The sequence below is a fragment of the Artibeus jamaicensis genome, unplaced genomic scaffold, assembly GCF_021234435.1.
Source record: "Artibeus jamaicensis isolate MK-2021 breed Jamaican fruit bat unplaced genomic scaffold, CSHL_Jam_final contig_391, whole genome shotgun sequence".
Lineage (NCBI taxonomy): Eukaryota > Metazoa > Chordata > Mammalia > Chiroptera > Phyllostomidae > Artibeus > Artibeus jamaicensis.
The window spans coordinates 13,406,085-13,430,635 of NW_026521814.1; the positions used below are offsets into that span (position 1 = coordinate 13,406,085).

General features: G+C 51.3%; 3 protein-coding genes across 10 annotated transcripts in view; 2 read left to right on the top strand and 1 right to left on the bottom strand.

Moving 5' to 3' along the window:
- Positions 1–24,551, bottom strand: part of LNPK (lunapark, ER junction formation factor) — a 318,489-nt gene that overhangs the window by 209,799 nt on the left and 84,139 nt on the right. The gene's annotated exons all lie outside the window — the stretch shown is intronic.
- Positions 6–24,551, top strand: part of HOXD3 (homeobox D3) — a 41,019-nt gene continuing 16,473 nt past the window's right edge. For 3 of the 8 annotated variants that reach the window (XR_008391581.1, XM_053665034.1, XM_053665035.1), the window contains exons 1-3: positions 6–448; positions 10,656–10,806; positions 11,060–11,085. The gene's annotated coding sequence lies outside the window, so the exon portion shown is untranslated. Of the gene's footprint in view, positions 449–9,847; positions 9,932–10,655; positions 10,807–11,059; positions 11,086–11,368; positions 12,954–16,439; positions 16,526–20,707; positions 21,011–24,551 lie in introns of those variants that run through there. The other 5 variants (XR_008391582.1, XM_053665036.1, XM_053665037.1 and 2 more) reach the window with 5 other exon arrangements.
- On the top strand, positions 14,322–16,430 carry HOXD4 (homeobox D4). The gene is made up of 2 exons (XM_053665046.1): positions 14,322–15,580; positions 16,102–16,430. Exons 1-2 carry the CDS (start codon positions 15,157–15,159, stop codon positions 16,428–16,430), a joined length of 753 nt encoding a protein of 250 aa, XP_053521021.1. The 5' UTR covers positions 14,322–15,156.

Here is a 24,551-nt window from a genome sequence, read left to right on the forward strand (position 1 = left end):
CCTGATTTCCCAGGCGAATTTCCCCCCGCATTCTGCCTTCCTGGAGCCTCACCCCCTCTTTTTCTAACCTTTGTCTCTGCAGAGGTGGGCTACAGTCGCGGGCTGCGGGAGTGCGGGATCCGCAGCGGCCTCGGCTCCCACCCGGTGCCCAACTTGGCCCCACCACCGCTCCGCTCCGGCCTCGCCGCAGCGGCCTCCGGAACCGGCGGGGAGCTCGCGGGCGGGAGAGTCCGGAAGGAGCCCCAGGCGCCGAAGACCCCTCCGGCGCCGACACCGCCCGCCGTGAGCGGGCGGCCTGCTCCGGGTGGTGCTGCCCTGCGGTTCCGACGCGGCTCAGTCTCTGACTTGAGCGGGTCCACGCTGCCCAGGGTGCGCCTAGCCCGGCAGCCCCAAATGGATTACTGCAACCTCCCCGGCCGACCCCCGCCTCCAGCTCTGCAGCCTCCGGGTAAGAGTCGCCCCCTTTTCGCTCCCAGAGCGCCGACACGGAGAAGCTCGAGGCGCCCACCCCCTCCGGCAGCTGGGTGGGTCCGGGCCAGACCTTTTTCGCTTCCCCGAGACCTTGGGTTGGCTGTCTGTACCCCCTTCTGCCTAATCACTCCATCTCTGAGCGGTCGTCCCCAGGGGTCCCGGCGGAGGTCCTGCTGAGCTGAGAAGTCCAGGGGAAGGCCCATTTCCTCTGGAGATTCCCAGAGGTGGATAGCCGCAGACAGGATCCCACCGCTTAGGTCGAGAGCCCCTCAGTTCCCACCCTGGGGAGTGTGTAGGTGGTTCCTGGATGTCTCAGCTTTGCTGGGGGTCCCTAAAGGCACTCTATAGCATAGAGAAGTGTTCTGCGGTTTGTCTGTGGTCAGAGGTACCTGGGAGACAAACAGGTGTTTTTTGATGGTTGGGGTTTGGGGTGGGGGTGGGGAGGACTCTGTGCTTAGGATGTACTTGGTTCTTTAGTCTAGGTTGTTGGTGGGTGATGCTGACTAATTATTCCGGTTTATGGTTAATTGGGCCTTGTGTGTGAGATGGAATGTTAAATATTTTAAACTAATTTTTAGTGAATTCTTGTAACAACTCAAGAAAGGTTTCTCCCACACCCGATAATTTGAAAGGTGAATTTGCATTATTTTATGTCACAATATGGATGCTTTGGTTGTATTATCAGGAAATCTGGCGAGGGCTTGGATAAAACAATCAGACATTTCAGAAATGCGAAGCATGTGTGTGTTCAAACAGTTCTTGTGTTTCCTACTTGACAGAATAGGAAAAGGGTAAATATTTTGCTCTCTGGATATACAGTGGTGTTGTGGATATATATATATAATGTATTTTTTGCCTACAAACCAATATTCTGTAGCAACATTCCCCCCTACTTCAAAATTACTGAACCGAAACATGAATCAAAAGAAAATCTTTGCAGAAAAAAAAGAATATTTTCTCTCAGATACTTTGAACAGTACTTGAGGATGTAGCACTCAAATCCTATTGCCTATTTACTCACGAACACATTGTGAAATATTAAAACCTTTGGCCAAGCTGCCGCATTGCGCATGGTGTGAACCTGCTCAGAGCGGAGTGTGATCTCCAAAGCATCCATTGGCAAAACAATGTTTCCCCAGATATTCCAATGTAACCGTGTTGGCCATAAAAGCGTTTCTGAACAATAAGTGTTATCTTTGTAGAAAGATAATTTTAGTAATCGACAGTGGAATCACGTTAGTTTCAAAATGGAGGTCCATGACTTGTGGCCAGTTGACCTCACAGAATTATCGTGGGTCACTAAGATCACTCACAAATAAGAAACCTGGAGTGATTTTTAAATATGGAATGTCTGTATTTTGTAACTATTTCTCTGCTATGGTGCAATGGCTGTTGAGATTAGTCTTTCATATTGATAAAAAGCATTATCTATTGAAAAGCAGGGGCCTAATTGGGAGCTCTTAGATCCTCCCCTGGCAGCTCCATAGCCCAAGGAGCCTCTAGTGGACTGTGACCACAGTGGGGTTGGAAAGGAGCTCGGCTCAGTCGCTTTTCTTTGGGTTGGGTGGCTGAGCTCGCTCCAGTGACTAGAAACCTGTGCGACTGCAGGTCCAATTACACAGCAGAGGGTGATGTCATGGGCAGATAGATATGGAGGACTGAAAGGCTCTTCTTACAAAAAGCCCTGTGCCCCCCCCCCCAGCATTAAGAGCTTATTGTAACTAAATGGCCTATTGCATCTAAGGGAATAAATAATCTGCAAATCACATTTGAATTCAGGCCACTTAGTCCACGAGTAGACCGGTTAACGCGTTTGCCACTGCCGGAAATGCACCTATTGTCCCTATTAACCCAATAAAAAAAATTAACGAAATAAAAAGCACTTGGACCCTTAGAGCTCACAGGCTGGGAAGTGTAACTCCCAGAGTGCTTGGCCGGCACTTCTATCGGTTTGCACATCAGGGAGACCATGGCACGTCAGGGCCCTGGTGTCACCGGGTCAGGCTGAGAGCTAGGTTTGCGCTCTCCCCGAGGACCAGGAAAAACAGCAAAGCTCATTATTATAAGTGTGGCCAAGCATCAGGGCTGAAAAACAAACGTGTTTTCCTGTTAGATGCTGCTCCAAATGAATATATTTCGCCAGAATTTTGTTTTCTGGGCTTGAGAAGCAGAGGAAATTGGAACAAAGACAGTATTTCACTCTGGGCTGGCAGGCAGCTGTTAGAGGTATTTACGGCCCTGCCGCAGTGCGGCGGCTGGGCAGGGCATGAGGGGGCACCGGAAACGGGGGAGAAGCTACCAAGAACTCGGAATTCCGATTTAAGTCCGATTTAGGGCCACTTTTCCGGAATTGGTGGGAATAAATACCCTCCTTCTAGGAACTGGCCCCTTAGACTTGATAGTTGTGCAGAATGAGGGAGAAGTTGTGCTCTTTGAACGTAGAGTGGTTTTTCCCTGCCTGGACTAGCGACTCAGGAGACGCCGTGCACTAGATATGAAATTGCTGGTCCTAATGACCACCTGGAGAGAGTTGGCAACGTGGCGATTGTGCCGGGTCTGCGGAACAGGGCTTGCAAATCAGAATAGACGGTCAATGCTTTTAATACAGGTTTTTCTGAAAGTATGTTCCCTACCTTTCTGAAAAAAGAAAAGTATGTTTCCTACCCTGAGATAGGGTATCTAAGCGCCCCTGCAGGTAGGCGCTGAAGCAGTGCAAGGTGCGGAAGGCCGCCCGCACAGCCCCTAGACGCCCAGGCTAGACCTGCGTCTGGCGCATGTGCAGTGAAATAGCCCAGCCGCGAGCTCCAACCAGCAAAAGCCTGGATGGGGGGAGGGGGACGAGCGTACTCAGGGCAGGGAAATATAACCCGATCTCTCCACTCCTCCCTCAGGAATCGCTACTCATCTTTGTTTTATTCCAGCCTTCAATCTAAATATAGCTGAACGCCTTGCCCTTCACTACATTATTTTCAATCATCCTGACTCACCACCTCACCCCAATTTAAATCTGTACTTTAGAAACAGTCTGCAAATACAAGCTGGTCGCTAAAGGGAAACCGAGTCTTCTTTCAAGGCGTTAAAATAAATATACACATGTATGTGTGTTTAACACCTTAAAAATATTTTATATATGTGATCCTCAAGGAAGTGTATAATTTTTTTCAGCGTGATGCTTCTGCTTTCGGAAAGGGTCTGTCCTTTTGGTGCCTGTTCAAACCTCCAAACTTCAGGCCAATGGCATCAGCCGGACCTTCCTGGGATCTTTTTACTCCCATGCAACACATTGGAGGGCCTTGGGAGGGGGCGGACAGGCGGTGACTCAGTGGAGAGCGGTCAAATAAATAAATAAACGGGAAAACTGGAGGGTTTTCTTCCTGGGCTTGCCTAATTAATGGGGGGGATGCATGGTCCTGGGCCACGAGCTTGTTGTCAGTGCTGGAGGGAGTGCAACAGGAGGTGACCTCAAAGACCTTCCGACTTCTCTGGCCACCAGCAGTGGGCACCGCAGCAGGAGCTCCCAGCTTCTGGTGCGGGAAGACCTCCGCGCACACATGGAAGCTTGGGCCTGGGAGTATCCAGGCGGGTGCAGTCTCCCTGCTCAGCTGTCTGGCGCCTTGTCCAGGAGGAGGCGCTGTAGGACAAGCGTCTCGAGGCTGCAGCTGTGTTGGAATTGCTACGGGCGCTACCAGGCAGAGGAGGTGAGGGAGGGGAGGAAACTTGACCCCGCGCCTCCCTCTACCCGCCCTCCATCCCGGCTTTCAGAGTGCTCCGTGCGGCGGACGAGGGTCAGGACACTGCGCCCAGTCCCAGAGAGCAGCTTCTCAGACCGGGCAGATGAGACTGCCTCCAGTCCTGGGACCCTGTAGGCAGGGCGCAGGGTGGCAAGCAGGCTACCTCACTCGTCTTCGTCTTTGCGGAGGGGGCGTGATTTTCGCGCGCTTGGCTGCTAAGAGCAGGAAACTTGGGTTCTGTGGCAGGGCAAGCCCTGCTCGACCCACAGGGTCCCAAGGAGCCCTCTTATGCTGGGCTGCTGTTTTTGACACTTTGCCTAACCATGATCCCTGGTTCCCCAATGGGCGGCCTTGAAAAGCACAGCGTTGGGCGCCTCCCCCCGGCGGGCCTTGCCTTGGTTCACCTAGAGCAAGGCCTGGGTCCTGGGACTCCCCTGGGGCTCCCTTTGAGAGGCAGGACAAAATTTACTGCCTCTTTGACTTGGGAACTCTGCAGATGCCCATATCTATCCTTTTCCACACCACCTACACTTCTTTCACCATTGCCTTATTTCAGGCCTTTGGTGGGCTCCACGGGGCATTTCTTGGACCAGCGGTGGCACACAACTTCACCAAGTAGCTCTCCTCCAACCCTGTTGCTCCTCTGTTGGCTCCTGGCAATGCAGTTTTTCAACCTTTTCCCCTATTTTAGGGGATTGATTCTTAATCAAGGCCTGCATTCAAATCTTGTTTATAATTCAGGTTTCTGGGTCTCACACCAGGTATCTTACTAAATCATGCAGGGGCCTGCATTTGTAAACACTGTTGCTCTAGGGCAATCAGGATGCACACTTATGTCTGAGAACTACTTGATCAAGTGTCTCTGGAGGGCATTTTTTTCATTGCTTTTACAGAGAGAGGAAGGGAGAGAGGGTTTAGAGAGGGAGGGAAGAGAGGGAGAGAAACATGGATGTAAGACAGAAATACCAGTTGGTTGAATGCTTGCCCCAACTAAGGACTGAACCCACAGCCTAGGGATGTGTCCTGTCTTGGAATTGAACCCAGAACCTTTTGGTCTGGAGTGTCCTACCCTTTTGGGCAGGACCGTGCCCAACAATCTGGGCCACACTGGCCAGGTCTCTCCTGCTTTAAAAAAAATTATTGTTATTCTGTCTCTAGGGGTTAAGTTCCCTCTACCACTCAGGGGCCCCTGTAGTTCTGGGTGCTTACTCACTAATTGGGTTTTCTAATGTCACTTTCCCAATGGTTGAATAATGGTTCACATTTAGGGGAAGGGACATGGATCCCTTGCTAACCTGGAGATTTCAAACTGAGTAGGTTCAAACTGCCTTGATTCAAACCTTTAGCACTTACCTGCTGTGTGGCTTTAGGCAAGTAGGGAAAGCTCTCTGGGCCTGTAACCTCATCTGAAAAGTAGGGATAATGAGAGTGCCTTCAAGTGTTATAAGGATATCACACTACTATATGTTCAGCTGTATTCTAATTGCTTTAAATATATTAACTCACTAGTTAACTACTTAAAGTAGTGTTTCAGCACATAACAGGCTTTCAGTATGTGTTCCTGATTAGCACTGTTTCTTTTCTGCTGAGCAATCAGACCTAGACTTTCAGAGCTGAAAGAGACCTGATTCACTCACCCAGCCCTTCAATTCTGCAGAGCAGCGACAGGCCCAGGTAGGCTTGGTCACACAGCAAGCGGCAGACCCAGGAACACGTGATTCGGGGACACTTCCTATCGCTGTAATTGACCTCATAGGCCCTGCCTCCTTGGGTTTCAGTGTCTGGCACCTGTCTACAGATATACTTTGTGGCCGCACCCAGCAAGAAAATACCCCTAGGTCCTCAGTGGGCAGATGTCCGGTAGGGAAGACCTTACAAACACATGGACACATCAGCAACTCCTACAAAGGGCTTTAGGCCTTTCCAGAGAGCAGCCCCCACTGTCCACCTCCTGAAGTCACCTTCTCCACCACCACCTGTCAGTCACACCTACCAGGGCAGGAATCCTCTTTTATAGCCCCAGGGCAGATACTCTCTTTTCAGTCTCTTGAAATCTAGGGCAGGATGGAAAAACAAAAGGCCAGTGGGCAACATCAAGACAAGTAGGGGGCCCTACTCTTCCTTAACCTGCACGTGTTCCAAGGTCTGGGCTCCAGGGTCGTAGCTGAGCTGTAGTGCCCAACCTGGGCGGTAGTGATGACAAGATGTGTCTTTGAGAGGGCTTAGCCCCAAAATCTCCATCAGCCTTTCCAAGTTTTTGAGAGCCCTTTTATCTTTTAAAAACAGTTATGTAAATACTGGCTCAGGCTACAACACACAGCCATATACCCGCCCCCTGCAATTAGGTTCCACCCTCTGTAGCCCTTGGCTAAGATCCTCTTCTTGATTTAACCGGGAGTCCACCTGGGTCATATGTTCTCTCAAAACACACATAGTCTCTTCTGCTATCAAACATATCAGGTGGGGTTTGGCCCATGGTATAGGGCAGTGCTGTAGCCCCCAGACACCCCAACTTCTGTGCCATATTACCTCCATTCTTGGTTCTCCAAGGGTGGTTGCCCAAGGCCTGTCCCTTCTTAGGACCATGGGAGCCTTTCTTAGCCACTGACCGTATCATCAGAGATCCTGCCCCAGGGCCCATTCTTTTGGATGTCATCTCTAACTATTGAAGTTTTCTTCTGCAGTCACCTTCTCTTCCCAGAGGACAAAGTCTAAGCTCCAATGAGTGGATTCCATTGTAGTGGGTAGGGGCGTGGGTGGCAGAAGTGTTCCTCCTTCGCTTCTGATAGAGCACAGTACCAGGATATGAAATCATTAGTCTCTCCTGCTTTGAACTCCCCGATCAGCCCTTCTCTGCCTCTACCCGTAGCATGCGTCCCTAAGTGCCAGGCCTGGGCAGACTCCTTTCTCCTTCTGTCCCTGGTCTAGAGAGTTCACCCAAATTCCCATCCACACCTATCCTGGTTTTGCAGACATTTAGTTTAAGGGGAGAGCTTAATACCACCTCTGGGCAAGAAATCTCTTAAAAGTCAAGATCAGAATACTCTTACCTGGGGCCTCATAGCCCAGGCCCTTTGGGTGGGCAAAGGCAGACCTCATTACATTTGCAGTGTAGCTGTTACCTTCTGGGACCCCCTTATACTCTGTTCCTTCCTGGGTGCTGTCTGGCTTCTGGGTTGGGAGGAGCTCTACAGGGACTCTGCCTTATGGCAGCTCTCTAGGAGGAATTCCCAGAACTGGCCTTCCCAGTGAAGTGGGGAGGGACAATGCCTACAGTCTCACTTTACCCAGAAGCTAATTCCTTAATGGTTTTTAAGAAGGCTTCAATTTCTCCTCCTCTACCTTCTTTTTTATTACTACTACTACCACCATTGAAAGTCCTTGAGAAAATCCCAGTAAATTAGCCCGAGCTAGTCTGTTGTCACCCCTGGTGCTCAAAGTTCTTACTAGATGGAGTTTGCTCTTCTCCATCTGTAGTCTCTCATCTACAGAAGCCCAGGACATCGGGGGTTGGGGAGGACAAAGGAAGATTGTGGGCAGGTGGACAGTCTCTCCTTAATCACATTTCCTGGCCATCCTAAGATTAGAACGTAATAGAAGTTGTCTGCTTCAGGGTCTTCCTTTCTTTCCTCCCTCCCCCTGTGCATAGCCAGCTGCTTTCCTATTATTATCTAAATATACAGAGTAAGCTGTTCAATTTTACTCTTCTTCTGTAAGCCACAGTGAAGACTGAAAACAAGTCCCAATCACCATCCTTCATCATTCATTAAGAAACAAACAAACAAACAAACAAACAACCTACTAAACCCCGACTGGCTAGGCGCCAGGTATTGTTTCAAACACCATCTCCTGAGACTGTTCTTCTCCTTACCCCACCCCACCCTTATAAAAAGCTCATCCCAATTGCCTAGAAAGTTGTACATCCTTTGATTAGTTCTGTTTTGTTAATTTAAGGGTAAATAAATCTTTTCCCACTCCTTCACAGTTTGATTATTTTTGCAGTAGTTCAACAGGGACTAATTTTGAAGCTGCTCACCTAGTGCTAACAGATTCAGAAAACGTTTTGAAAGGGTTGGTTTTTACTCATTTTAAAAACAGGTGCTACCAACTGTAAAAGAAACTGTCCTCCTAAGTAGTCACTGTGGGGGGAAAGGAAAAGTGGGTGTCACACAGTCTGGGCTCACAGCCCCCATGCTTCCTAGCTAATGAAAGTCACATCAGGAAATGGGTTTAGAAATTCCTGGAGAATGGCTGGGAATTAGGATGCAAAGTGATCTTTGTAGAGAAGGGTCTCTTTCATGGACTTGATGGAACGTACTGATGAGAATTTTTGCCACCAAATTTGACATAGAAACCATGTGTGCGCGCTTCACAAATCTACACAGAACATCCAGTTTTGTTTTGTTTTTTAAATCAGAATTGTCAAAACCACAGGTTTTCACACTGTTTAGTGGCAACTCTGGCAGGCTACAGAAGGATGCTGGGGATCAGTTCTTTGTATTTACTTCTGATGGTGGGAGCTGGGGGCATCGTTCCCACCTCATCTCCTTCTAGCATAGAAAGTTGCACTCTGGCAGGGCAGCCCTCGGGCCAAGCTCCTTTGGTAGGCTTTCTCAGCTGGAGAGCACGCTCCCCACCCCCAGCTCTCTTAGGTTCTCCCTCTGGTGGGAGAGACGGTTCAGCAGTTGGGGAGAGGACCCACCAAGGTTTGGGCTCTGGACCAGGAGCCGCAAGCCCTGTGGTTGGGGCTGTGTGGGAGTGGGGACATCTGACTTCCCGGGCTCGGGTTCCTTGAGAGTCTCATTTGCTTCCTCACACCCTCTCCCCTTCACACCAGGGCTGTTTTATTGTTTTATAACCTTCTTTAGAGTTTCAGTTGCCAAAGATTCCAATGGGGCTATTCTCCACTTTCTCACTTTACCAAACCCCAAGTCTTGCTGTTTTAAGCAGTTTGGTCACTTGGAAAGGCTTTCCTTTCAGATCTAAGCAAATTATAGAAACCTCTAGGTATGTGGCTACCTTCAGCTTTGCTGAGCCCATCCACAACAAAAACCAAGTGTTAACTCCAGCTGCCACCCCACCCCCACGCCCACCCAGCCTCTCCCAACCACCTTTTTTTCTATTGAAGTTTGAACAAAATCTTAAATAATTTCTGGTATAAGCAAGCAAAAAGTGGCCTTTTATTTTCCTCTTTATTTATTTACTACATCTATAGCTAGAAAATGATTGAAATAAAGGAGTTGAAGGTACTTACAGTGAATGCAGCCAAAGAATCATAAGACATGCCCACCAACCAGCCTTTTCCAAATAGTACTATCTCCCAACTTAAACAGACGTCTCTGAAAAGATGCTATTTGAAAAGCCTGGGGTATTGATATGAATATGACCCTCTTGCATCCTGGATATTTGGAACTATTTAAATGTGAGGGAACAGTTGCAGTGAACCTTTATTTAGTGAATAAAAGTTTAAAGCCAAAGGTTATTTATGGTTCTGCAGAGATGGGACCTGAATGGCTATTTACGAGCACGTGATTCCAATAAACTTTGTTTTATGGCTTGAGAGTTGACAAGCCAAAATATAATTCCCACCATAAATTAGGTTAAGAGCATACAAGTGCAGATGCTTGGTTCCTGGAGCAGCGATAGGAAAGTGAGAGGTTCCAGCTAGCACCCGGCTCCATGGAGGCAGTTCTACTCCCAGCTCCCATGCCCACTAGGAGAGAAAACCAGTAAGTCATTTACTTTCTCCAGGACAGCTCCAGGGGTGGGGGATTTTTCTGCCTCTCTTTTCCTCCTGGGGTGAGAAGTCATCCCATCAAAGTTAATTCTAATTTTAGCCTTAACCTAAATTAACAAAGAAAAAGAGAATCCTGGTTTTCTCACCTCCCTCTGGACCCAGAAAGTTAGGAATTGAGGTACCCCACCTCACCAAGACGGGCTTACTGTCTGTCTCTTCCCCAAATCGAGCGTCTGTTTCAGAAGTGTGGAATTAGACAGTGGTAGTCTAGATGGTAAGAGAGAAAGGATGAGGATGATGATGGCTTTGCTTCTGAGATTTCTCAGAGAAGACCGCCATCCCAGAATAAAACTAGGGGAGACTGAAAACTTAAAGCTGAATGCCAGTCTGTGGGAGGACTACTGCTTTGTGAGATTGCTCTGTGGTTCCTCCAGCAGCAGTGCTGAAAACTCGTGCCATATCACAGGGCTGGATAACAATCTAAAGCATTGCCATTTACCTTGAAACCCATTGATTCTTCTCCTTGGTTATCATTTGGGTCCTCATTTCCCTTGGAAATAGCTCTTTGTTTTGAATTGGAGCATAAGTGGGAAGGCAAGTCCCAGCCTTGCTGGTCCTTCTTTGGGAAGAAGACAGGTTTTGGGAGCGCCAGTTTGGGGTTGGGAAATTTGAAACCAATATGAAACTGGAACAGGGGACTGAATTGTTTCCAACAGGAGATAGACGGAAAGCTGGGGCTGGGGACAGATGCAGCGACTGCCACCTCCCAAGTGGACCTGCGCCCACCCAGCCGATTCTGCATAAGGAAACACACAAAGGCCCGTTTTCTCCTCGCTTCCCGTGTGTCTGAATCGGGCCAAGCAACCAGTAAGGTTTTGCCCAAGGGTGCGTGGAGTGGGGGAGGTGATGTGGGTCATTCGCGCCTACTCCGTGGGTCTGCCCTTGAGGACTGCGGTCGCTCCTCCGCGGAGAACTTGGCGCAGTTCCTGGGGGCGGACACCCAAAGCAGGGAGGTCTTTGTATTGGTGGGGTGCCTGGGCCTTGTCATTTTTCTGTGTATCATCTATCTCTGCTTTACTTTCCTGTGGAATTTAAGTGATGCCTGTTTTCATTGCAACAGGTTTGGGACCAGGAGGGACTGCCACTGTAAGTACCTTCCCGTTTCTTCCGAATTGCGAAGAGGCGATGTTAATAGCTGGGGAGGTGGCGGGCAAGGGCCGTTCAAGGGGAGTGGGCGGGTGGAAGAAGGGCCCTGCCTCCCCTGGCCTGGTGGTGGGAGGGGAGCTCGCTTTGGAGGTGGAGGCTTTAAGTTGAGCTCCTGGGAAGATTTGGGGGGCCTAGTTCACAGTCACCTAATTAAGGGAACGTGCCGGCGCAGGCTTTCACCCATGTCTTCCTGGGCCTCACTGGACCTTCCCGGCCTTCCCAGGGCTTCCCAGCTCGCACAGGTGCAGCTCCGCTGCGCAGTATGCTTCTCTTAAGAGCTTGCTGCTAATTAGCAGCCCGCCCTAATATGTTGCGGCAAGCGTCGCCTCCTGCCAGACCAACCTGCCAAACGCCAAGGCAGCTGACCTCCCGCCGCAGCCCAGCCCAGTCAACCCGGTCCGCCTGGCCCCAACCTCCTCTTTCTCTCTGTCTCTCTCTGTTTTAATAAAGAGAAGAAAGAAAATGAGAGAGAGAGAGAGAGAGAGAGAAACAAACCACACTGTACAGCGGGTGTGTTGAGTGGGCCCTCTTCCGGGAAGGACTGCGAGTTCCGAGCTTTAGGTGGAAGTCCCTCCTCGCCCCTCCCCCGGCCCAGCCTCTGCGGTTGGGGCTCTCGGTGGCAGACACCGGCTGGGCGAGGAGAGAGGAGTACGGCCGGGCCCTTCTCGTTCACCTCCACTCCTCTGTAGCTTTAATTCGACAATTCTTGTGCCCGAGCCTCTGCTGTTGCAGGCAGAGGTATTGGGTCTGAGGATTGATTGATTGGGAGAGGTATTGGGAAGGATGAGGTGAGGGTCTGGATTCTTGGGGTCCTGGGCTGGGAAGTTGGGTCCTTCTGAGTTGCATGTGGCACGGAAGACAGGTACAGATCTGAGGGGGTCTCGGCGAAATTTCAGGAAGACTATCTCCTTACCATGAAAGCAGTGGTGGGAAAATCAAGGGAGGGAAAGCAGCGGCCCCTCCCTCACTACAAAATGGAGATGATTTTATTTTAATGAGAGATGGAACACCGAGAGCTGTAGGAATAAGGCACACTTCCTCTCTACTAAGACCTTCTCTCCCGGGTCGGAGAAGCTGGGACTTGGCTCTGGGCCAGGTTTCTTTGCCCTGCAGGCTGGGCAAAGAAACATCCTGGGGGTCGATTCCCCAGAGGTTGTGCTCACCCCCAGAAGTGGGCATTTCACCAGTACATAGTCCCTTCTACCACCCAGGCTGGGCTCCAGGCTGGAAAACCTGGTATCCTCCGGATCCTCTTGTCTTGCCCCCTTCCTGCCACTGCCCTGGCTCTTGGGTGCTTATCCCTGCTGATGCTTCTGGTTTGAAAACCCACATTCGGCACCTTGTAGCTGAACACAGCACAAAACCCGGAGAGATCAAAAGCATTTGTATGAACAGTTGTGAGGGAGGTGAATATTTAACACTTTTGTTCATCAATAACTCGTTGGCTTTGACCTGTCTGAACAAGTGGAGCAATAAGGTGAAATGCAGGTCACAGCGTCTAACAAATATGAAAATCCGTATTCTCACCAGATCCCTACCTAGCGCAGCAGGATCCCCCAATTTGTGTGGATAAAGCCTGGGCCCAGTGTCCCCAAGACAGCGGGTGTGTGGGAGCGCTTGGCAGTAGGGAAAGTTGGGGTGAACCCCTCTGGGCCAAGGGAAGTGGGTTTGGGGCAGCTTCAGAGCTCTTGTTAGAATTGGCACCAGGAAATCCCTACAAAATATCCAAAGAACTGGAACCAACGATTAGGATGGGGTTGGGGGAGTGAGCAAAGTACAGAGTAGAAGCAAATAGCCAATTTTGCCAGTCTGGGACGGGGGGGGGGGGGGGGGGGGGCAAAAAGGAGTCTCCCTGCTTCCCTGCTCCACTTAACCAGGCAGGAACTAATTTTCGAATCGTGAAGGGAAAAATCAAAACAAAAAACATTTTAACACCTCTAATGTACAGGCAGGAGTCCCAAAACCCTACTGGAGCCCAGGCATCCCTCTGTCCCTGAAATCCACCAGGGCCTTGAGTGCGCCTGTACTCTTGGTGCCCTGAAATGAGGGTTGAGCCCCAGACAGCACCGAGGCGCTGGGGTGGGCGTGTATTTCGTGAACTTTTGTACTTGTGTGCTGCCGTCGGCAAAGCAAAAATAATGAAACTTAGTGATATGTTTGTAAACGATTTCGAATGACCCCTCGCCCTGCCCTTCACCATTAGTACTCTGGCCCCAACCCAGGGCAGCTCAGTGCCTGCAAGCAGAGCCTGCCTCGGGGGTCTGAAGCAGCAGGGGCAGCAGGACTGAGAGGCCAGCCACCAGCCGGGCTCAGGGCCCAGGAAGGTGGACGTGCGACTTCTTGAAGAACTGGCTTTGTCAGTCAACCTGGCTTGCCCAGCAGTGCGAAAAATTATGGACGGAGGATATTCCCCTCTTGCCTTTCTTGTGCCACGAAGAGCATTTGCTCCTTTCTGGAAAATACCACTTGATAAGGGGGAGCTGCTATTTGGATCTGGAGAAGGGGAATAATAAAGCAGCCATTTCTGGGATGGATTTTTTTTTTCTTCCCTAAGAAGACTGTCCTGGCTCCTTGACTGTTTGGTAACCCCAGCCCTCGTACAAGGATGGGGAGCTCGTTGCTACAAATTGCCACCAAGCCCTTCAGGCTACCTGAACTGTCTCTGAAAATGCGGGCGGCTGTGTCGGGCTGGTGGTGGCTCCGAGGAAGAGGACAAGGCTGGCATTGGCCTGGGTGCCCCGTTTGGGTGGAACCTGGAGGTAGTAACGTTGTCTATATATACCCTGTAGAACCGAATTTGTGTGGTATCGACATAGTCACAGATTCGATTCTAGGGGAATATATGGTCGATGCAAAAACTTCATTTTTCTCCGAAATAGCCTGAGTCGGAAGGAGAGGCCAGAAGCAGCCGTGGTGGGTCAGCTGCCTCTTCCTCTTTTATTACATTGGACTCCAGGAGGATCGACCGCGCCTGGTGGCACAGAGCACCTTTTTCTTGGAGAAGCACTTCACCTCTATACAGAGGTTCCTGTATAAACCATAATTGGTTGCATGAATTCAGGGCCAAAAGGCTAGGTTTGGGAGGACCGAGGAGTGAGGTCTGAGGCCAGGTCACCCCAGCTTTGCCCTCAAGGAGCACAAGGTTGGGGGGAGCCCAATGAGAGGCTCACTGGACATGGACTGCGGGAAGAAGGCAAGCTGGAGAGAAGGGGTGCAGGGTCCTTTGGGATACATTTGAGTGGGGTGGCGGTGCCCTCACTGTCTTCCTGGAGCACCCCTTAGCTTCACAGGCTGAGGCAGTGGGAGACTCTTGTCATACTCGCAAGGCCCGGCTTTGGCTAAAAACATCCCAGCTTGGGCACTCACAGAAAGCTTCGTGGTTACTCATTGCCTAAATTGATTCAGGCCAGTCAGACTGTGGTAACTTTTGGGTGACCCTGATGAAGACAAAGCCAGGACTCAGCCTTTGTATGGCACAGTCCCTGTTCCCGCGGCCGGGCTGGCGGGAGCTGAGTTGGCGGGAGCCCTGCCTGCTGGGGTAGATGCCTGCCTGCCCAACTCAGATGCTACCTCACCCACCTGCCTTTTGGTGCCCACACCCCAACACACGTGGGGATTCACTCCCCCTTGAACTGTGCCTACTTTGGGGGGCTGTTTTTCAGGCGGGTTGGTGGGTGGCAAGGGCACTGGAGGTTAGCAAAGTCAGAGGCAGACAAAAGCTGGGATTACCTGCGGGTGAAGAGGGTGTTGGGGATCAGAGGTACATTAACATCTGGTGAGGGCCCTCATGTGTGCCACAGCGAGTCTCTTGATTACACGTATGTTATTTAGTTAAATTTGTGAAAATTATGAGATGCTCACCAACCCGGTGATAAACTCGCCTCCTCGCTATTGGCTGGCTTGGTCACATGGCCGCCAACTTTATTCAGTTGACAGCAAGTAGGAGGGCCCTGTGGAAGGAGAAAAAAAGACAACACGAGAAAAATTAGTATTTTCTACCTTCTGAAATTAATGGCCATGAGTTCGTATATGGTGAACTCCAAGTATGTGGACCCCAAGTTCCCCCCGTGCGAGGAATATTTGCAGGGCGGCTACCTAGGCGAGCAGGGAGCAGACTACTACGGCGGAGGCGCGCAGGGTGCCGACTTCCAGCCCCCGGGGCTCTACCCACGGCCTGACTTCGGTGAGCAGACCTTCGCAGGCGGCCCGGGTCCGGGCTCGTCGCTGCCCACCCGGGGTCACCCTCAAGAACCGGGAAGCCACTACGGCGCCCCGGGAGAGCCGTGCCCGGCGCCTCCTGCGCCCCCACCCGCACCCCTGCCAGGCGCCCGGGCCTGCAGCCAGCCGGGCGGCCCCAAGCAGCCGCCCCCGGGGACTGCACTCAAGCAGCCGGCCGTGGTCTACCCCTGGATGAAGAAGGTGCACGTGAATTCTGGTAAGGCGTGGGCCGGCAACCTCTCAGTCCCCACGCCAGCCCAGCGGCCTGGGCCCTGGGAGGGGGCTGCGAGTGGGTGGGAGCTTCAGTGGGCGCCTCAATTACTCTCTCCATAAAATTTTTATAGCTGAGGGAGCAGGCTGGGACCCTGTGGCTGGCTGCTTGTCTGTGGGCAAAAAAGGGGGTGGAGATGAGGGTGGGGTGGGGGAGGACTCCATTTTCAGAGCAGAGGGTACGCGGTGGAGGAAAGGGGGCTTTCCAAAATGCTTGGAAATTCCGGAGCTTTCGGTGAGCAAAGTTAGGGACCCCCGCCTGCTAGCTTGGGGAGTGTGTGGGTGTGAGAGGGTGGGTGGCAGTGAGCGTGCGCCGGGAGAGAGGGAGGGAGGGAGGGAAGGGGAGCAGGCTTGGAGCGCGGGGAGGGCCTGGGGCCTCGGGGAGCGCCAGGAAGTGAGCAGCGCTGGCCGGGGGCCTAACTAGTGGCCAGGCGCTGACCTGACCATGCTGTCTGTTTTGCTTCTCAGTGAACCCCAACTACACCGGCGGTGGGGAGCCCAAGCGGTCCCGGACGGCCTACACTCGGCAGCAAGTCCTAGAACTGGAAAAGGAATTTCATTTTAACAGGTATCTGACGCGGCGCCGTCGGATTGAAATCGCTCACACGCTGTGTCTGTCCGAGCGCCAGATCAAGATCTGGTTCCAGAACCGGAGGATGAAGTGGAAAAAAGACCACAAGCTGCCCAACACCAAAGGCAGGTCCTCGTCGTCCTCATCCTGCTCCTCCTCAGCCACTACCCCCGGCCAGCATTTGCAGGCGCTGGCCAAGGACCATACGGACTTGACGACCTTATAGAAGTGGGGACCCTGGGCCCATCCCTCCCTGCACTCCCGGCTGAGCCGAAGCTGCGGGGGCAGGCCGGGCCTGCTGTCACCTCGTTGGGCTCTAAGGTACTGTAGGGTGGGCCTGGGACATGCAGGCCGCCCTCGGACTAGGTTAGCATCCTGCCCGAGGGCAGCCCCTCCCTGGAGCGGGTGCGGGGGTGGAAGGGGGGGCGGGATTCTCTCTCTCTAAGTATATTATCATATGGCAGGAGCTACTGAGAACACAAAACCTTGGTGAGTCATTAAACTCATGAAAAACCTTCCGCTGTTGGATCTTGAATTTGCAAGTGAAGGTTGAATGCTTTATCCCAGTGTGAATTTGAACATCCTCCCCCACCCCACCCCTCCAGGGATCTTTGTGGTTTAATAACGTGGGGGAGTTGAGGCAGCACGTTGGCCACCTCTGTGCTAAGTGGAAGCAGGAGAGCTGGGCCAGGATTTCTGAACTTTCTGGGTTGTCTATTTAATTTCCAGTGTGAAGAAAACAAATATATATATATTTTTTGTTCCCACTGGCCCCATGCCCAAAGAAATGAGTCTAAGAAGGAAGTGGAAACGGGTTATTTTATGTTTAGATTATATTTGCTTAAATATTTATTTGCTGGGGAATGGGGTACACGAATAACTGACATCTTAGTGCCAAAACCCTTAAGATGGTAAAAAGGGCAGAATCAGAGATGTGTGGACTTCTGGCTGTAACTGGTATTTTGAACCCCACCCCCTCCCTCTTCCCCAGAAATGGGGGGGGGGCACTTAGCCCTACTAGAGGGAAGCAGAGGGTCCATTCTGAGTTGAGTTCTTGGAACTATGTTTCCACATGTACTTTTTTCAGCACTGTGCTACAACAAGTTCTGAGTGATTAAAGGAAAGAGGAAAAAAGAAAGAAACAAATGGTCCAACATTTTTCTTCTGGGGAAAGAAAACAAAACCTCTATGTTCTGGGTCATTAGATAATGGCTGAATTTTCTGTTCCAACTGAATTCCAAATGTCCACATAGCCCATATAGTAATATTTTTATAGGAATTGGTGTATGGTCTATATGGGAGAGGGGGTATTGAGGCGGGGGGGGAGGGTGGGAAGTAGAGGAAGTCTTACTTTAAAAAAGAAAAAAAATTAATTGAATCTAGAAGTCCACAAAAGTTGGTCTCAGGGGTTTTCCCCTGAGGTTTTTATTTTTAAAACAAATCTTGAAGAAGTTTTCCTCAATCTATTAGTTAGAAGCAGAAATTGTAAAAGTACCAAAGTTGTCAGGCCCTATTCCTTTCCTTGAGAATAGTGGTTTAAAACAATCCTCAGACAACAGGAGGGATGTTCTTCAGTCATTTCTCTAATGCCTTGCCTGGTAAGGGTTCAAAGCTCATTCTTCTAAAATGTTCACCCTTAGGGATAAGGGGGAAAGAGTCAAAGATAATGACCAGAGTTCATATACTCAAATGAAGCAAGTCTTCGAAAATTTAAACCCCAAAGCCTCAGGCTCCAAAAAGAAACCCCAGGTTGTAGCCTTTGAAAAGTGATAAAAGTGGGGAGGGAGAAGGAGTGAGCTTGAAAGAGAGACTCAGAATTGGGGTTAGTTTCTCAATGCTTCAGAATACTTTAGAAGGTCTCAGTGGTAATTTAAAAATACATCCAAGTGTAGGGGAAAGAAAAGACTTTTCTCTGCAGTTGTGTTCTTTGGTTCAGTGTCTCCTGAGAGCTCAGGGCAGGTATTCACTGGAGTCCGAGGCTGAAATTCCACTTCTCTAAAGTATCCTCCAAGCCTTGGTCTTTTGTATCAGACCCCGGGGACAGCTCTTTGTTCCTCTTTGGGGTGAGCCTGGCTCTCAGACTTGCACATGGCAATACTTGAATATCAGCATGTCGGGATATTAAAGATGGATATTCCTGCATTATTCCCATCATTGTTTCTATGACAAAAAGCACAGAGTTCATACATAGTCAAGATGTCTTTTTTCTGACGCCCTCACGTTGAGAAGCTGAAAAGGTATTTTACTGAAGTTCGGGGCTAAATTACAGAATCAGGTTCATCCAGAGGACAAATTTTCTATTCGATTAGCTGTATTTCAGCCGGGAGGACTGACCTCTAAACCCTTAACCTTTTGGACTCTAACTACCCTTCTCTTCTTTTTTTCCCCTCGAACGTGGAGAGCGGTCTTTGGATGTAGCATTTGAAAAGGGCCGCTGTCCTCAGGCAAGTTGAAAAGTTGCTAAGATTCTTTCCTTAAACCCAAATCTGTGAATACGTGTAACTTCTCCTTGGGAGGGGAGAGAAGTATATGTTTTCACAGCATCCAACTACATATACAGGGGTGGGCAAAAGTGGGTTTACAGTTGTATTATAAATGAATAATACAATAATTGATAAATAATAATACAAGGATAAACTCTGTGTTTCACGTACTCACAACTCTAAACCTACTTTTGCCAACCCCTGTATATTATAGAGATTATTATATAGATTTCCCCCCTTCGAAAAAGTTCAGGTCACCTACCCTAGCTTTAGACCAAATGCCAAAATTACTTAACTGGCTTTACAACCCTGTCCCAGCAGAAAGCCAAGTGGCATGTTTTGATGAAGAAAATCCAAGCTCATTCTCAAACATAGCCCCATTACTTAGGAAAGTAACTTAATCAGAGAAACAACTTCTTTGTTTATAAGTCCTCAGCTATCCTTCTCAGCTTCCAGGGACTGTCTTTTGAAATGTTAATGGAGCATGGATGGCCCAGAGGGCAGCTCAAGACCCTGGGGTCCCAACTGGACCCCACTGTCCATTTGGGCCTACAGGACTGGGGCAGGGAAGAAGCAGGGCCCCCCAACCACCCAGGGCAGGGAAGGAAATGAGTTTCCATCTGGGAACGTGCTCTGCAGAAAGCTGGATGGAGAAAGGCTCAGTGCCCATTTGCTTGTATTTGTTTCTATTTTGTTCACCCAAATATGAGCCAGAAGTGTTTGTTTTGGTGTTTTTTTTAAAGCTGTATTGGGGTCGTGACTAGGGGGAACGGAGTGTTTGCTGAGGACTTTGCCGCTCAGACTCCCGTCTCACTCTGTCCACTACAGTCTTTTGTTGGGAGAAGACGTTGTCAGTCAGCCCATGGTGTCTGTTTCACACAAGGGACTTTTTAAATAGAATCGACCAATGTTCTGCCACTGATTAAAGTCTTATTTATACTAATTGTTGCCTGTAGTTTTGATGTAATTCATTGATCTATATTTGAAATAATAAAAGGTATAGCAAAATCTCCCTCCTGTTTGGTGCCTCCACAAAAGCATTTTCCATTAAGTCTCCTGAAAGCTAATGTTTAATATATAAACAATTTTTTTAATTTTCTGCAATGTCCCTGGCATATGAAGTTTATACTGTGTAAGGTTTAGCGATTCTATCATTCCATCCTCCCCATACATACATACTCCCAATTTGACCAGCTTTGTGAACATTGGGAAGCCTGGGATTGAATTCAGGCTGTTGGGTGGTGGGCACTATTTTCGAAAGGAAAATAAGTTACTGGCCTCAAAGGAGTCTCCAGGCTGGCTTTCTGCATTGGCTCCAGTTAGCCCCAGACCCCTTCAGCCTCTGTGACCGGTGGGTGAGAGACGGCCCCATCCCCCAATTCTGGGAGAGGGTGTACACGCAGGGTTCTGGGCGAAGCTGGAACTGGCTGGTGGCTGCTCTGACCTGACCGCACTGGCCTCCAATCTTGGGTTCCTTGGGCTTTTCCTGTGCTGCTCAGCCCCACTGGGCCTCCAGCACCTGCCCCTCCTTCGCCCATTCCCCACTCCGCCCTCCAGACGACAATAAACACTCCCCACTATAAAAAGTGGCCGTGCGCTATTTTTATCGCGAGGGCTTTTTCACGTTTTGGCGTCGCCTTGAAGAGGGGCCAAGACAGGAGTTCCAAAGTAGATGGGGTGGGAGGGCCCGGCTCGAGACAGGAAATGAGCAGAATGCGTAAAATCAGACATGTGTCCTTAATATATGGAAGCGCTCGCCTCAGACGCGTGGACATGTGTATTTATAAGTGCGCAGACAGAAGTTTAAATATTCAGACAAATTTTATGATTGTCCTTTGCCTGTCTTCTGGCTAATGGCTCCTCCTGTGCCCACCAATACATCAATAGACTGTGTGCACTGAATCACCGGCTGGATGAGGACGCCGCGAGCGCGCAGCGCAGCCCGCCGGAGTCCAGTACAGTAAACCGGCCCCTCGGCGGGCGAGCGAGCCGTGCTTCCCGCCCGCGCGCCCGCCATGTTGGGGAGCCCTCCCCGCCCCCCGCGCCGGGCTGGCGGCCGGGGCTCGCCGGCAGCTGGGGGAGGGCCTTTCATAACCCGGAGAATTTTCAAAGTGCGAGGAAGATGATAAGAATAGATTTCTACAAGTCCCGACCACGTGATTGGTGAAATAATTAATTCAGCACGTCCCTTAAGAAACACGGAGTCGTCATTAATCTGCCACGCAAAGGGCTCTCTTCGACTTGGAAAGTGCAGGGATCCCAAGAATATCACCCGCCCAGGGGGGCCCCCCACACGGCGTGCGCAGGGGAGTGCAGCCGGCAGGTAAATATTTTGGCGACTTTTATTTCTTCAGATTTAAATCCTTAATGAATTTAGCTGTCAGGGCCGCTGACAAATAGTTCCTTTAGTTTCCTGATTTGGAATCACGCGCTGGCGAGAAGTTGTTAGTGGCTTGGATGGTGACCTTTGGTTCAGCAAAGCTTTGCGCTTATGAAAAATTACTGAGTGCTGCCGAGAGTGTGTGTGTGTGTGTGTGTGTGTGTGTGTGTGTGTGTGTGTGTGTGTAAGAGAGAGAGAGAGAAGAAAAGGGGCGAGGGTGCGCACAGGCTGTTCGGAGACAACAGGAGTTGTAAAAACTGGCCGGCTGGGGGACGCGCCTGGCGCACGCGGGGCGAGGTTGCCCGGTCGCCTGTGTCTACCGGGAACAATGGTCGCTGTCACGGCATCTGCCGCCTATTCTTAAACCGGTGAGAAAAGGCCCCAGCCCTCTTTTCAAGCCAGGGTCGTAAATTTTTCTTTGCGTCATAATAGGAGGCTATAAAATCGAGTTGAAATTTTACCCCAGGCAGGTTTTAACCAACAGATAATGATTTCCGAGTTGCTTCTCCCAATCCCCTCCCTCTCCACCCAAGCTCTGCTGCTTCTGTGGTCCCAGCAAGGAATTTTCCCTTCTTCCTTTTTATTTTTGTATTTTTAATTTTTTTTTGTGGGGGGTGATCTAAAATAAAGTTAAGTTAAAGAAGTCCTTGCCTCCAGAGTGGGAGACCCTGGGGCTAGCGGAAACCTGGCCGAAGGGGTATGCAGGAGAGGCCAGAGGGAGATGCAAACGCTGTATCTCTCGCTTTCTCCCTTTTCAGCCTTTTTTTCTTCTGCATTGCAAAGAGATTCAAGGTCCCAGACCCACTCTGCTCTCATCCCACCGCAGCCCACCCCTAGGGTGCTGGAGACAGGGGCTGGGGGCCACGGGCATTCTCCTCTAGCTTGCGTGCGACTCCGGCCAGGGTGCCGGGAAGGACAGCCTCTTTATTCACCCTCTTCCCTCTCTTGGCTTTGAGGATGATTTCTGCTATAGGAGGCTAGCTGCTCTTGGTGGTGGTTTGGGGATTGTGTGTCTTTTGATTTCTTTTTTGGTGTGTGTATATCTCCCCGTCAGACAGAGACAAAGTTTCCTCCATTATGAATTATACATTCAAACAATAACACATTAATTCAATTATTCAAAGATGACAAATGTTTATGTGCTTTGCAAGTGACTCTAGTACAGATTCCGGGTGCTTTCTCCGAGTTACTCGCCTTTTTCTCAATGAGAACTGGCTCCCCTCCCACCCCCAACCCCACCCACTCCAACCGAACTTCACATTTCCTGGTAGGCCGGGAGAGGAACCCACATAAAAAACAAAAACAACAACAGAAAATAACCCGCCTCTCTAGCCCTGCTGGCAGCCTGGCAGCCAACGGCCTCCCAAGGCCCGGGCTTGGCGGGCACCGGCCCGGGCTATTTTATCAGTGTGACAATTGCCTGGGTTGGTGTGATAAATCATCGTAAGTAATTCCTGAAAGGGTGCGAGGCTGTTGGGGGCCGGGCGAGGACTGTAAATCTTTCCGGTTTATTGCTCTATGAACATATGCTCCGATTGAAGAAGGCTTAGATCCTTTCCTGGAGACAAATTCCCGCAAAGGGGCCCCCCTCTTTGGCTGGAGATTAACACTTGCTGCGGGCCGGCTGCTCGCCCCTGGTGGGAGGCTAGGGGGCGGGGTCCTCCTGGAGGGGGTGGAATGGGGCACCCACAGTCCAGCTCTATGAGGCTCCCCGAGTGGGCTTCCAGCCAGGCCCAGCCAGGTGAACAAAAGAAGGGGCCGGCTGACAAGTCTGGGGGCTCGAGCCTCGACCTGCCCTCTGGGTCTTTCCCAGCTTCTGGAATGGGGATGCGGAGAACCTTACCCCGTTTCCCCAGACTCTTTGCGGTTGCAGAGCACATTCGCCCTTCGGAGACCTTGCAAGCAGCGACGGGGCATCTGCTCCGTGCCCACTGCCGCTGAGAATCAGAGCTGGCCATGAAAGGGAGACTTCAGGGAAGGGGTGGAGACCCCTCCGTGGTGTGGGATTCTGGGGTGCAGGGGGCGGGGTGAGGCGGGGAGTCTCGCTGGAGGCCCAGAAGCAGGCTCCCGCCCGCCGGCCTCATCTTAACTCTCTGGACCACATACAGAATTGTTACTGCGAATTTCACCGACCTCTCAAAGAATGCTGCGAACCTGTCTTGATTTAATATTTCTAAAACATAAGTTCCCTCCTCCCCCAGATAAATCTGGCTCGTGCCTTCTTAAAGGTGCCGCAGGAAGCGGGAAGGCACGGCCGGCAGTGCAGTCCTGCAGTGGCAGCCTGTGGGATCAGCGGGCCCTGCTCAGACCCGGAGGCTCACAGGTCGTGGCAAACGGCCGCTCGGCACCTCGGCCGCTGCAGGCCTCACAGGACCCAGGGTGAAGTGAGAAAGGTGCACAGGGGAGAGCTCCGGAACCGCTCCGGGTGCTGGCCGGCTGCGTACGCGCGCCTGTCTGGCTTTCAGAGCTGCGTCTTGTGTGGGGAGTCTGCCGGAGGAGCCAAGGCCTCAAGCAGTGGTGGTTGTGGTGGGACAACGGGCCTCGTCTGCGCGCTGGAGGCGCCAACCGGAGCCTGTACTGTGCCGCAACGTGATTGCCTTGCCCAGGGAAGGGGAAAGTGCTCCGTAGCCGAGGTGGCACCTTGCCCCAGTGCCTGAGGAAGCGGGGAACTTGGGTGCAGACCGGGAACCAAGGGAACCCTGGGCATCTGATGCGCCACAGCCGCCTGCGGAGAAGCCTCTAAGGCCGGCGGCCTGTAAAATTTCCGTCCCGTGACCAGTCTCGAGGTAGGCCAGGCCAGGGTCGGGGGTCACAGGACGAGAGACTCCCAGCGCCCCCGACCCACTGCCAGTGGCCAGACTGGGACTACGTCTGTTTAGAGCAGCTAGATGGGGGCTTTCCTTCATCCGCATACCCGCCAATGTCTGCCCCTGGGAAGGGGCCCGGATCTCACGCTTCCTGCCCATCCTCCCAGCCCCCAGGCCCGGCTGTGCGCCGGGGGCTGGATGGTGTAAAAGTTTCAGTCTCAATCAGTACAATCTTCCCCCGGGGTCACGTGAACAAATATGCTGGCATTTGAAGGCAGTGTCTGTGTTTCCCGACTATGAGGGGGTTTCCGGGGCTCTCTCCAAATCTAGAAAGGACCACATTCCGAAAGCAAAACAAACCCCCGAGCTCTGGGGGGCCTGGGAGGGCTGGGCAGGAACCCAGGAGTGGGTGGGGGCACGGGTAGCCACCGCTCTGGGCCTGTGAGCGGACAGGCGGGCGGGTGGACCGACGGGCGCGCGGAGCAGGCGAAGCCAGCCTGGGGACTACGAACTCGTTCCTCCTGCGTTTATTGGTAGTTGAACCTCAGCCTGGTTCCGTTCTACCGGGAATTCTGTGTGCTCGGGTATATGGCCGCGTCAGCGAGCACGCAAGACCAGGGTTGGGACAGTGTTGTCTGCAGACAAAGGGGGAAGGCTAGCTCTGCCCCCCACTGGCG

Excerpts from the sequence above, each read along its gene's own strand:
- HOXD4 (XM_053665046.1), top strand. The coding sequence starts at position 15,157 with ATGGCCATGAGTTCGTATATGGTGAACTCCAAGTATGTGGACCCCAAG. Across the intron at positions 15,581-16,101 it reads GAAGGTGCACGTGAATTCTG|TGAACCCCAACTACACCGGC; the intron begins GTAAGGCGTGGG and ends TTTGCTTCTCAG.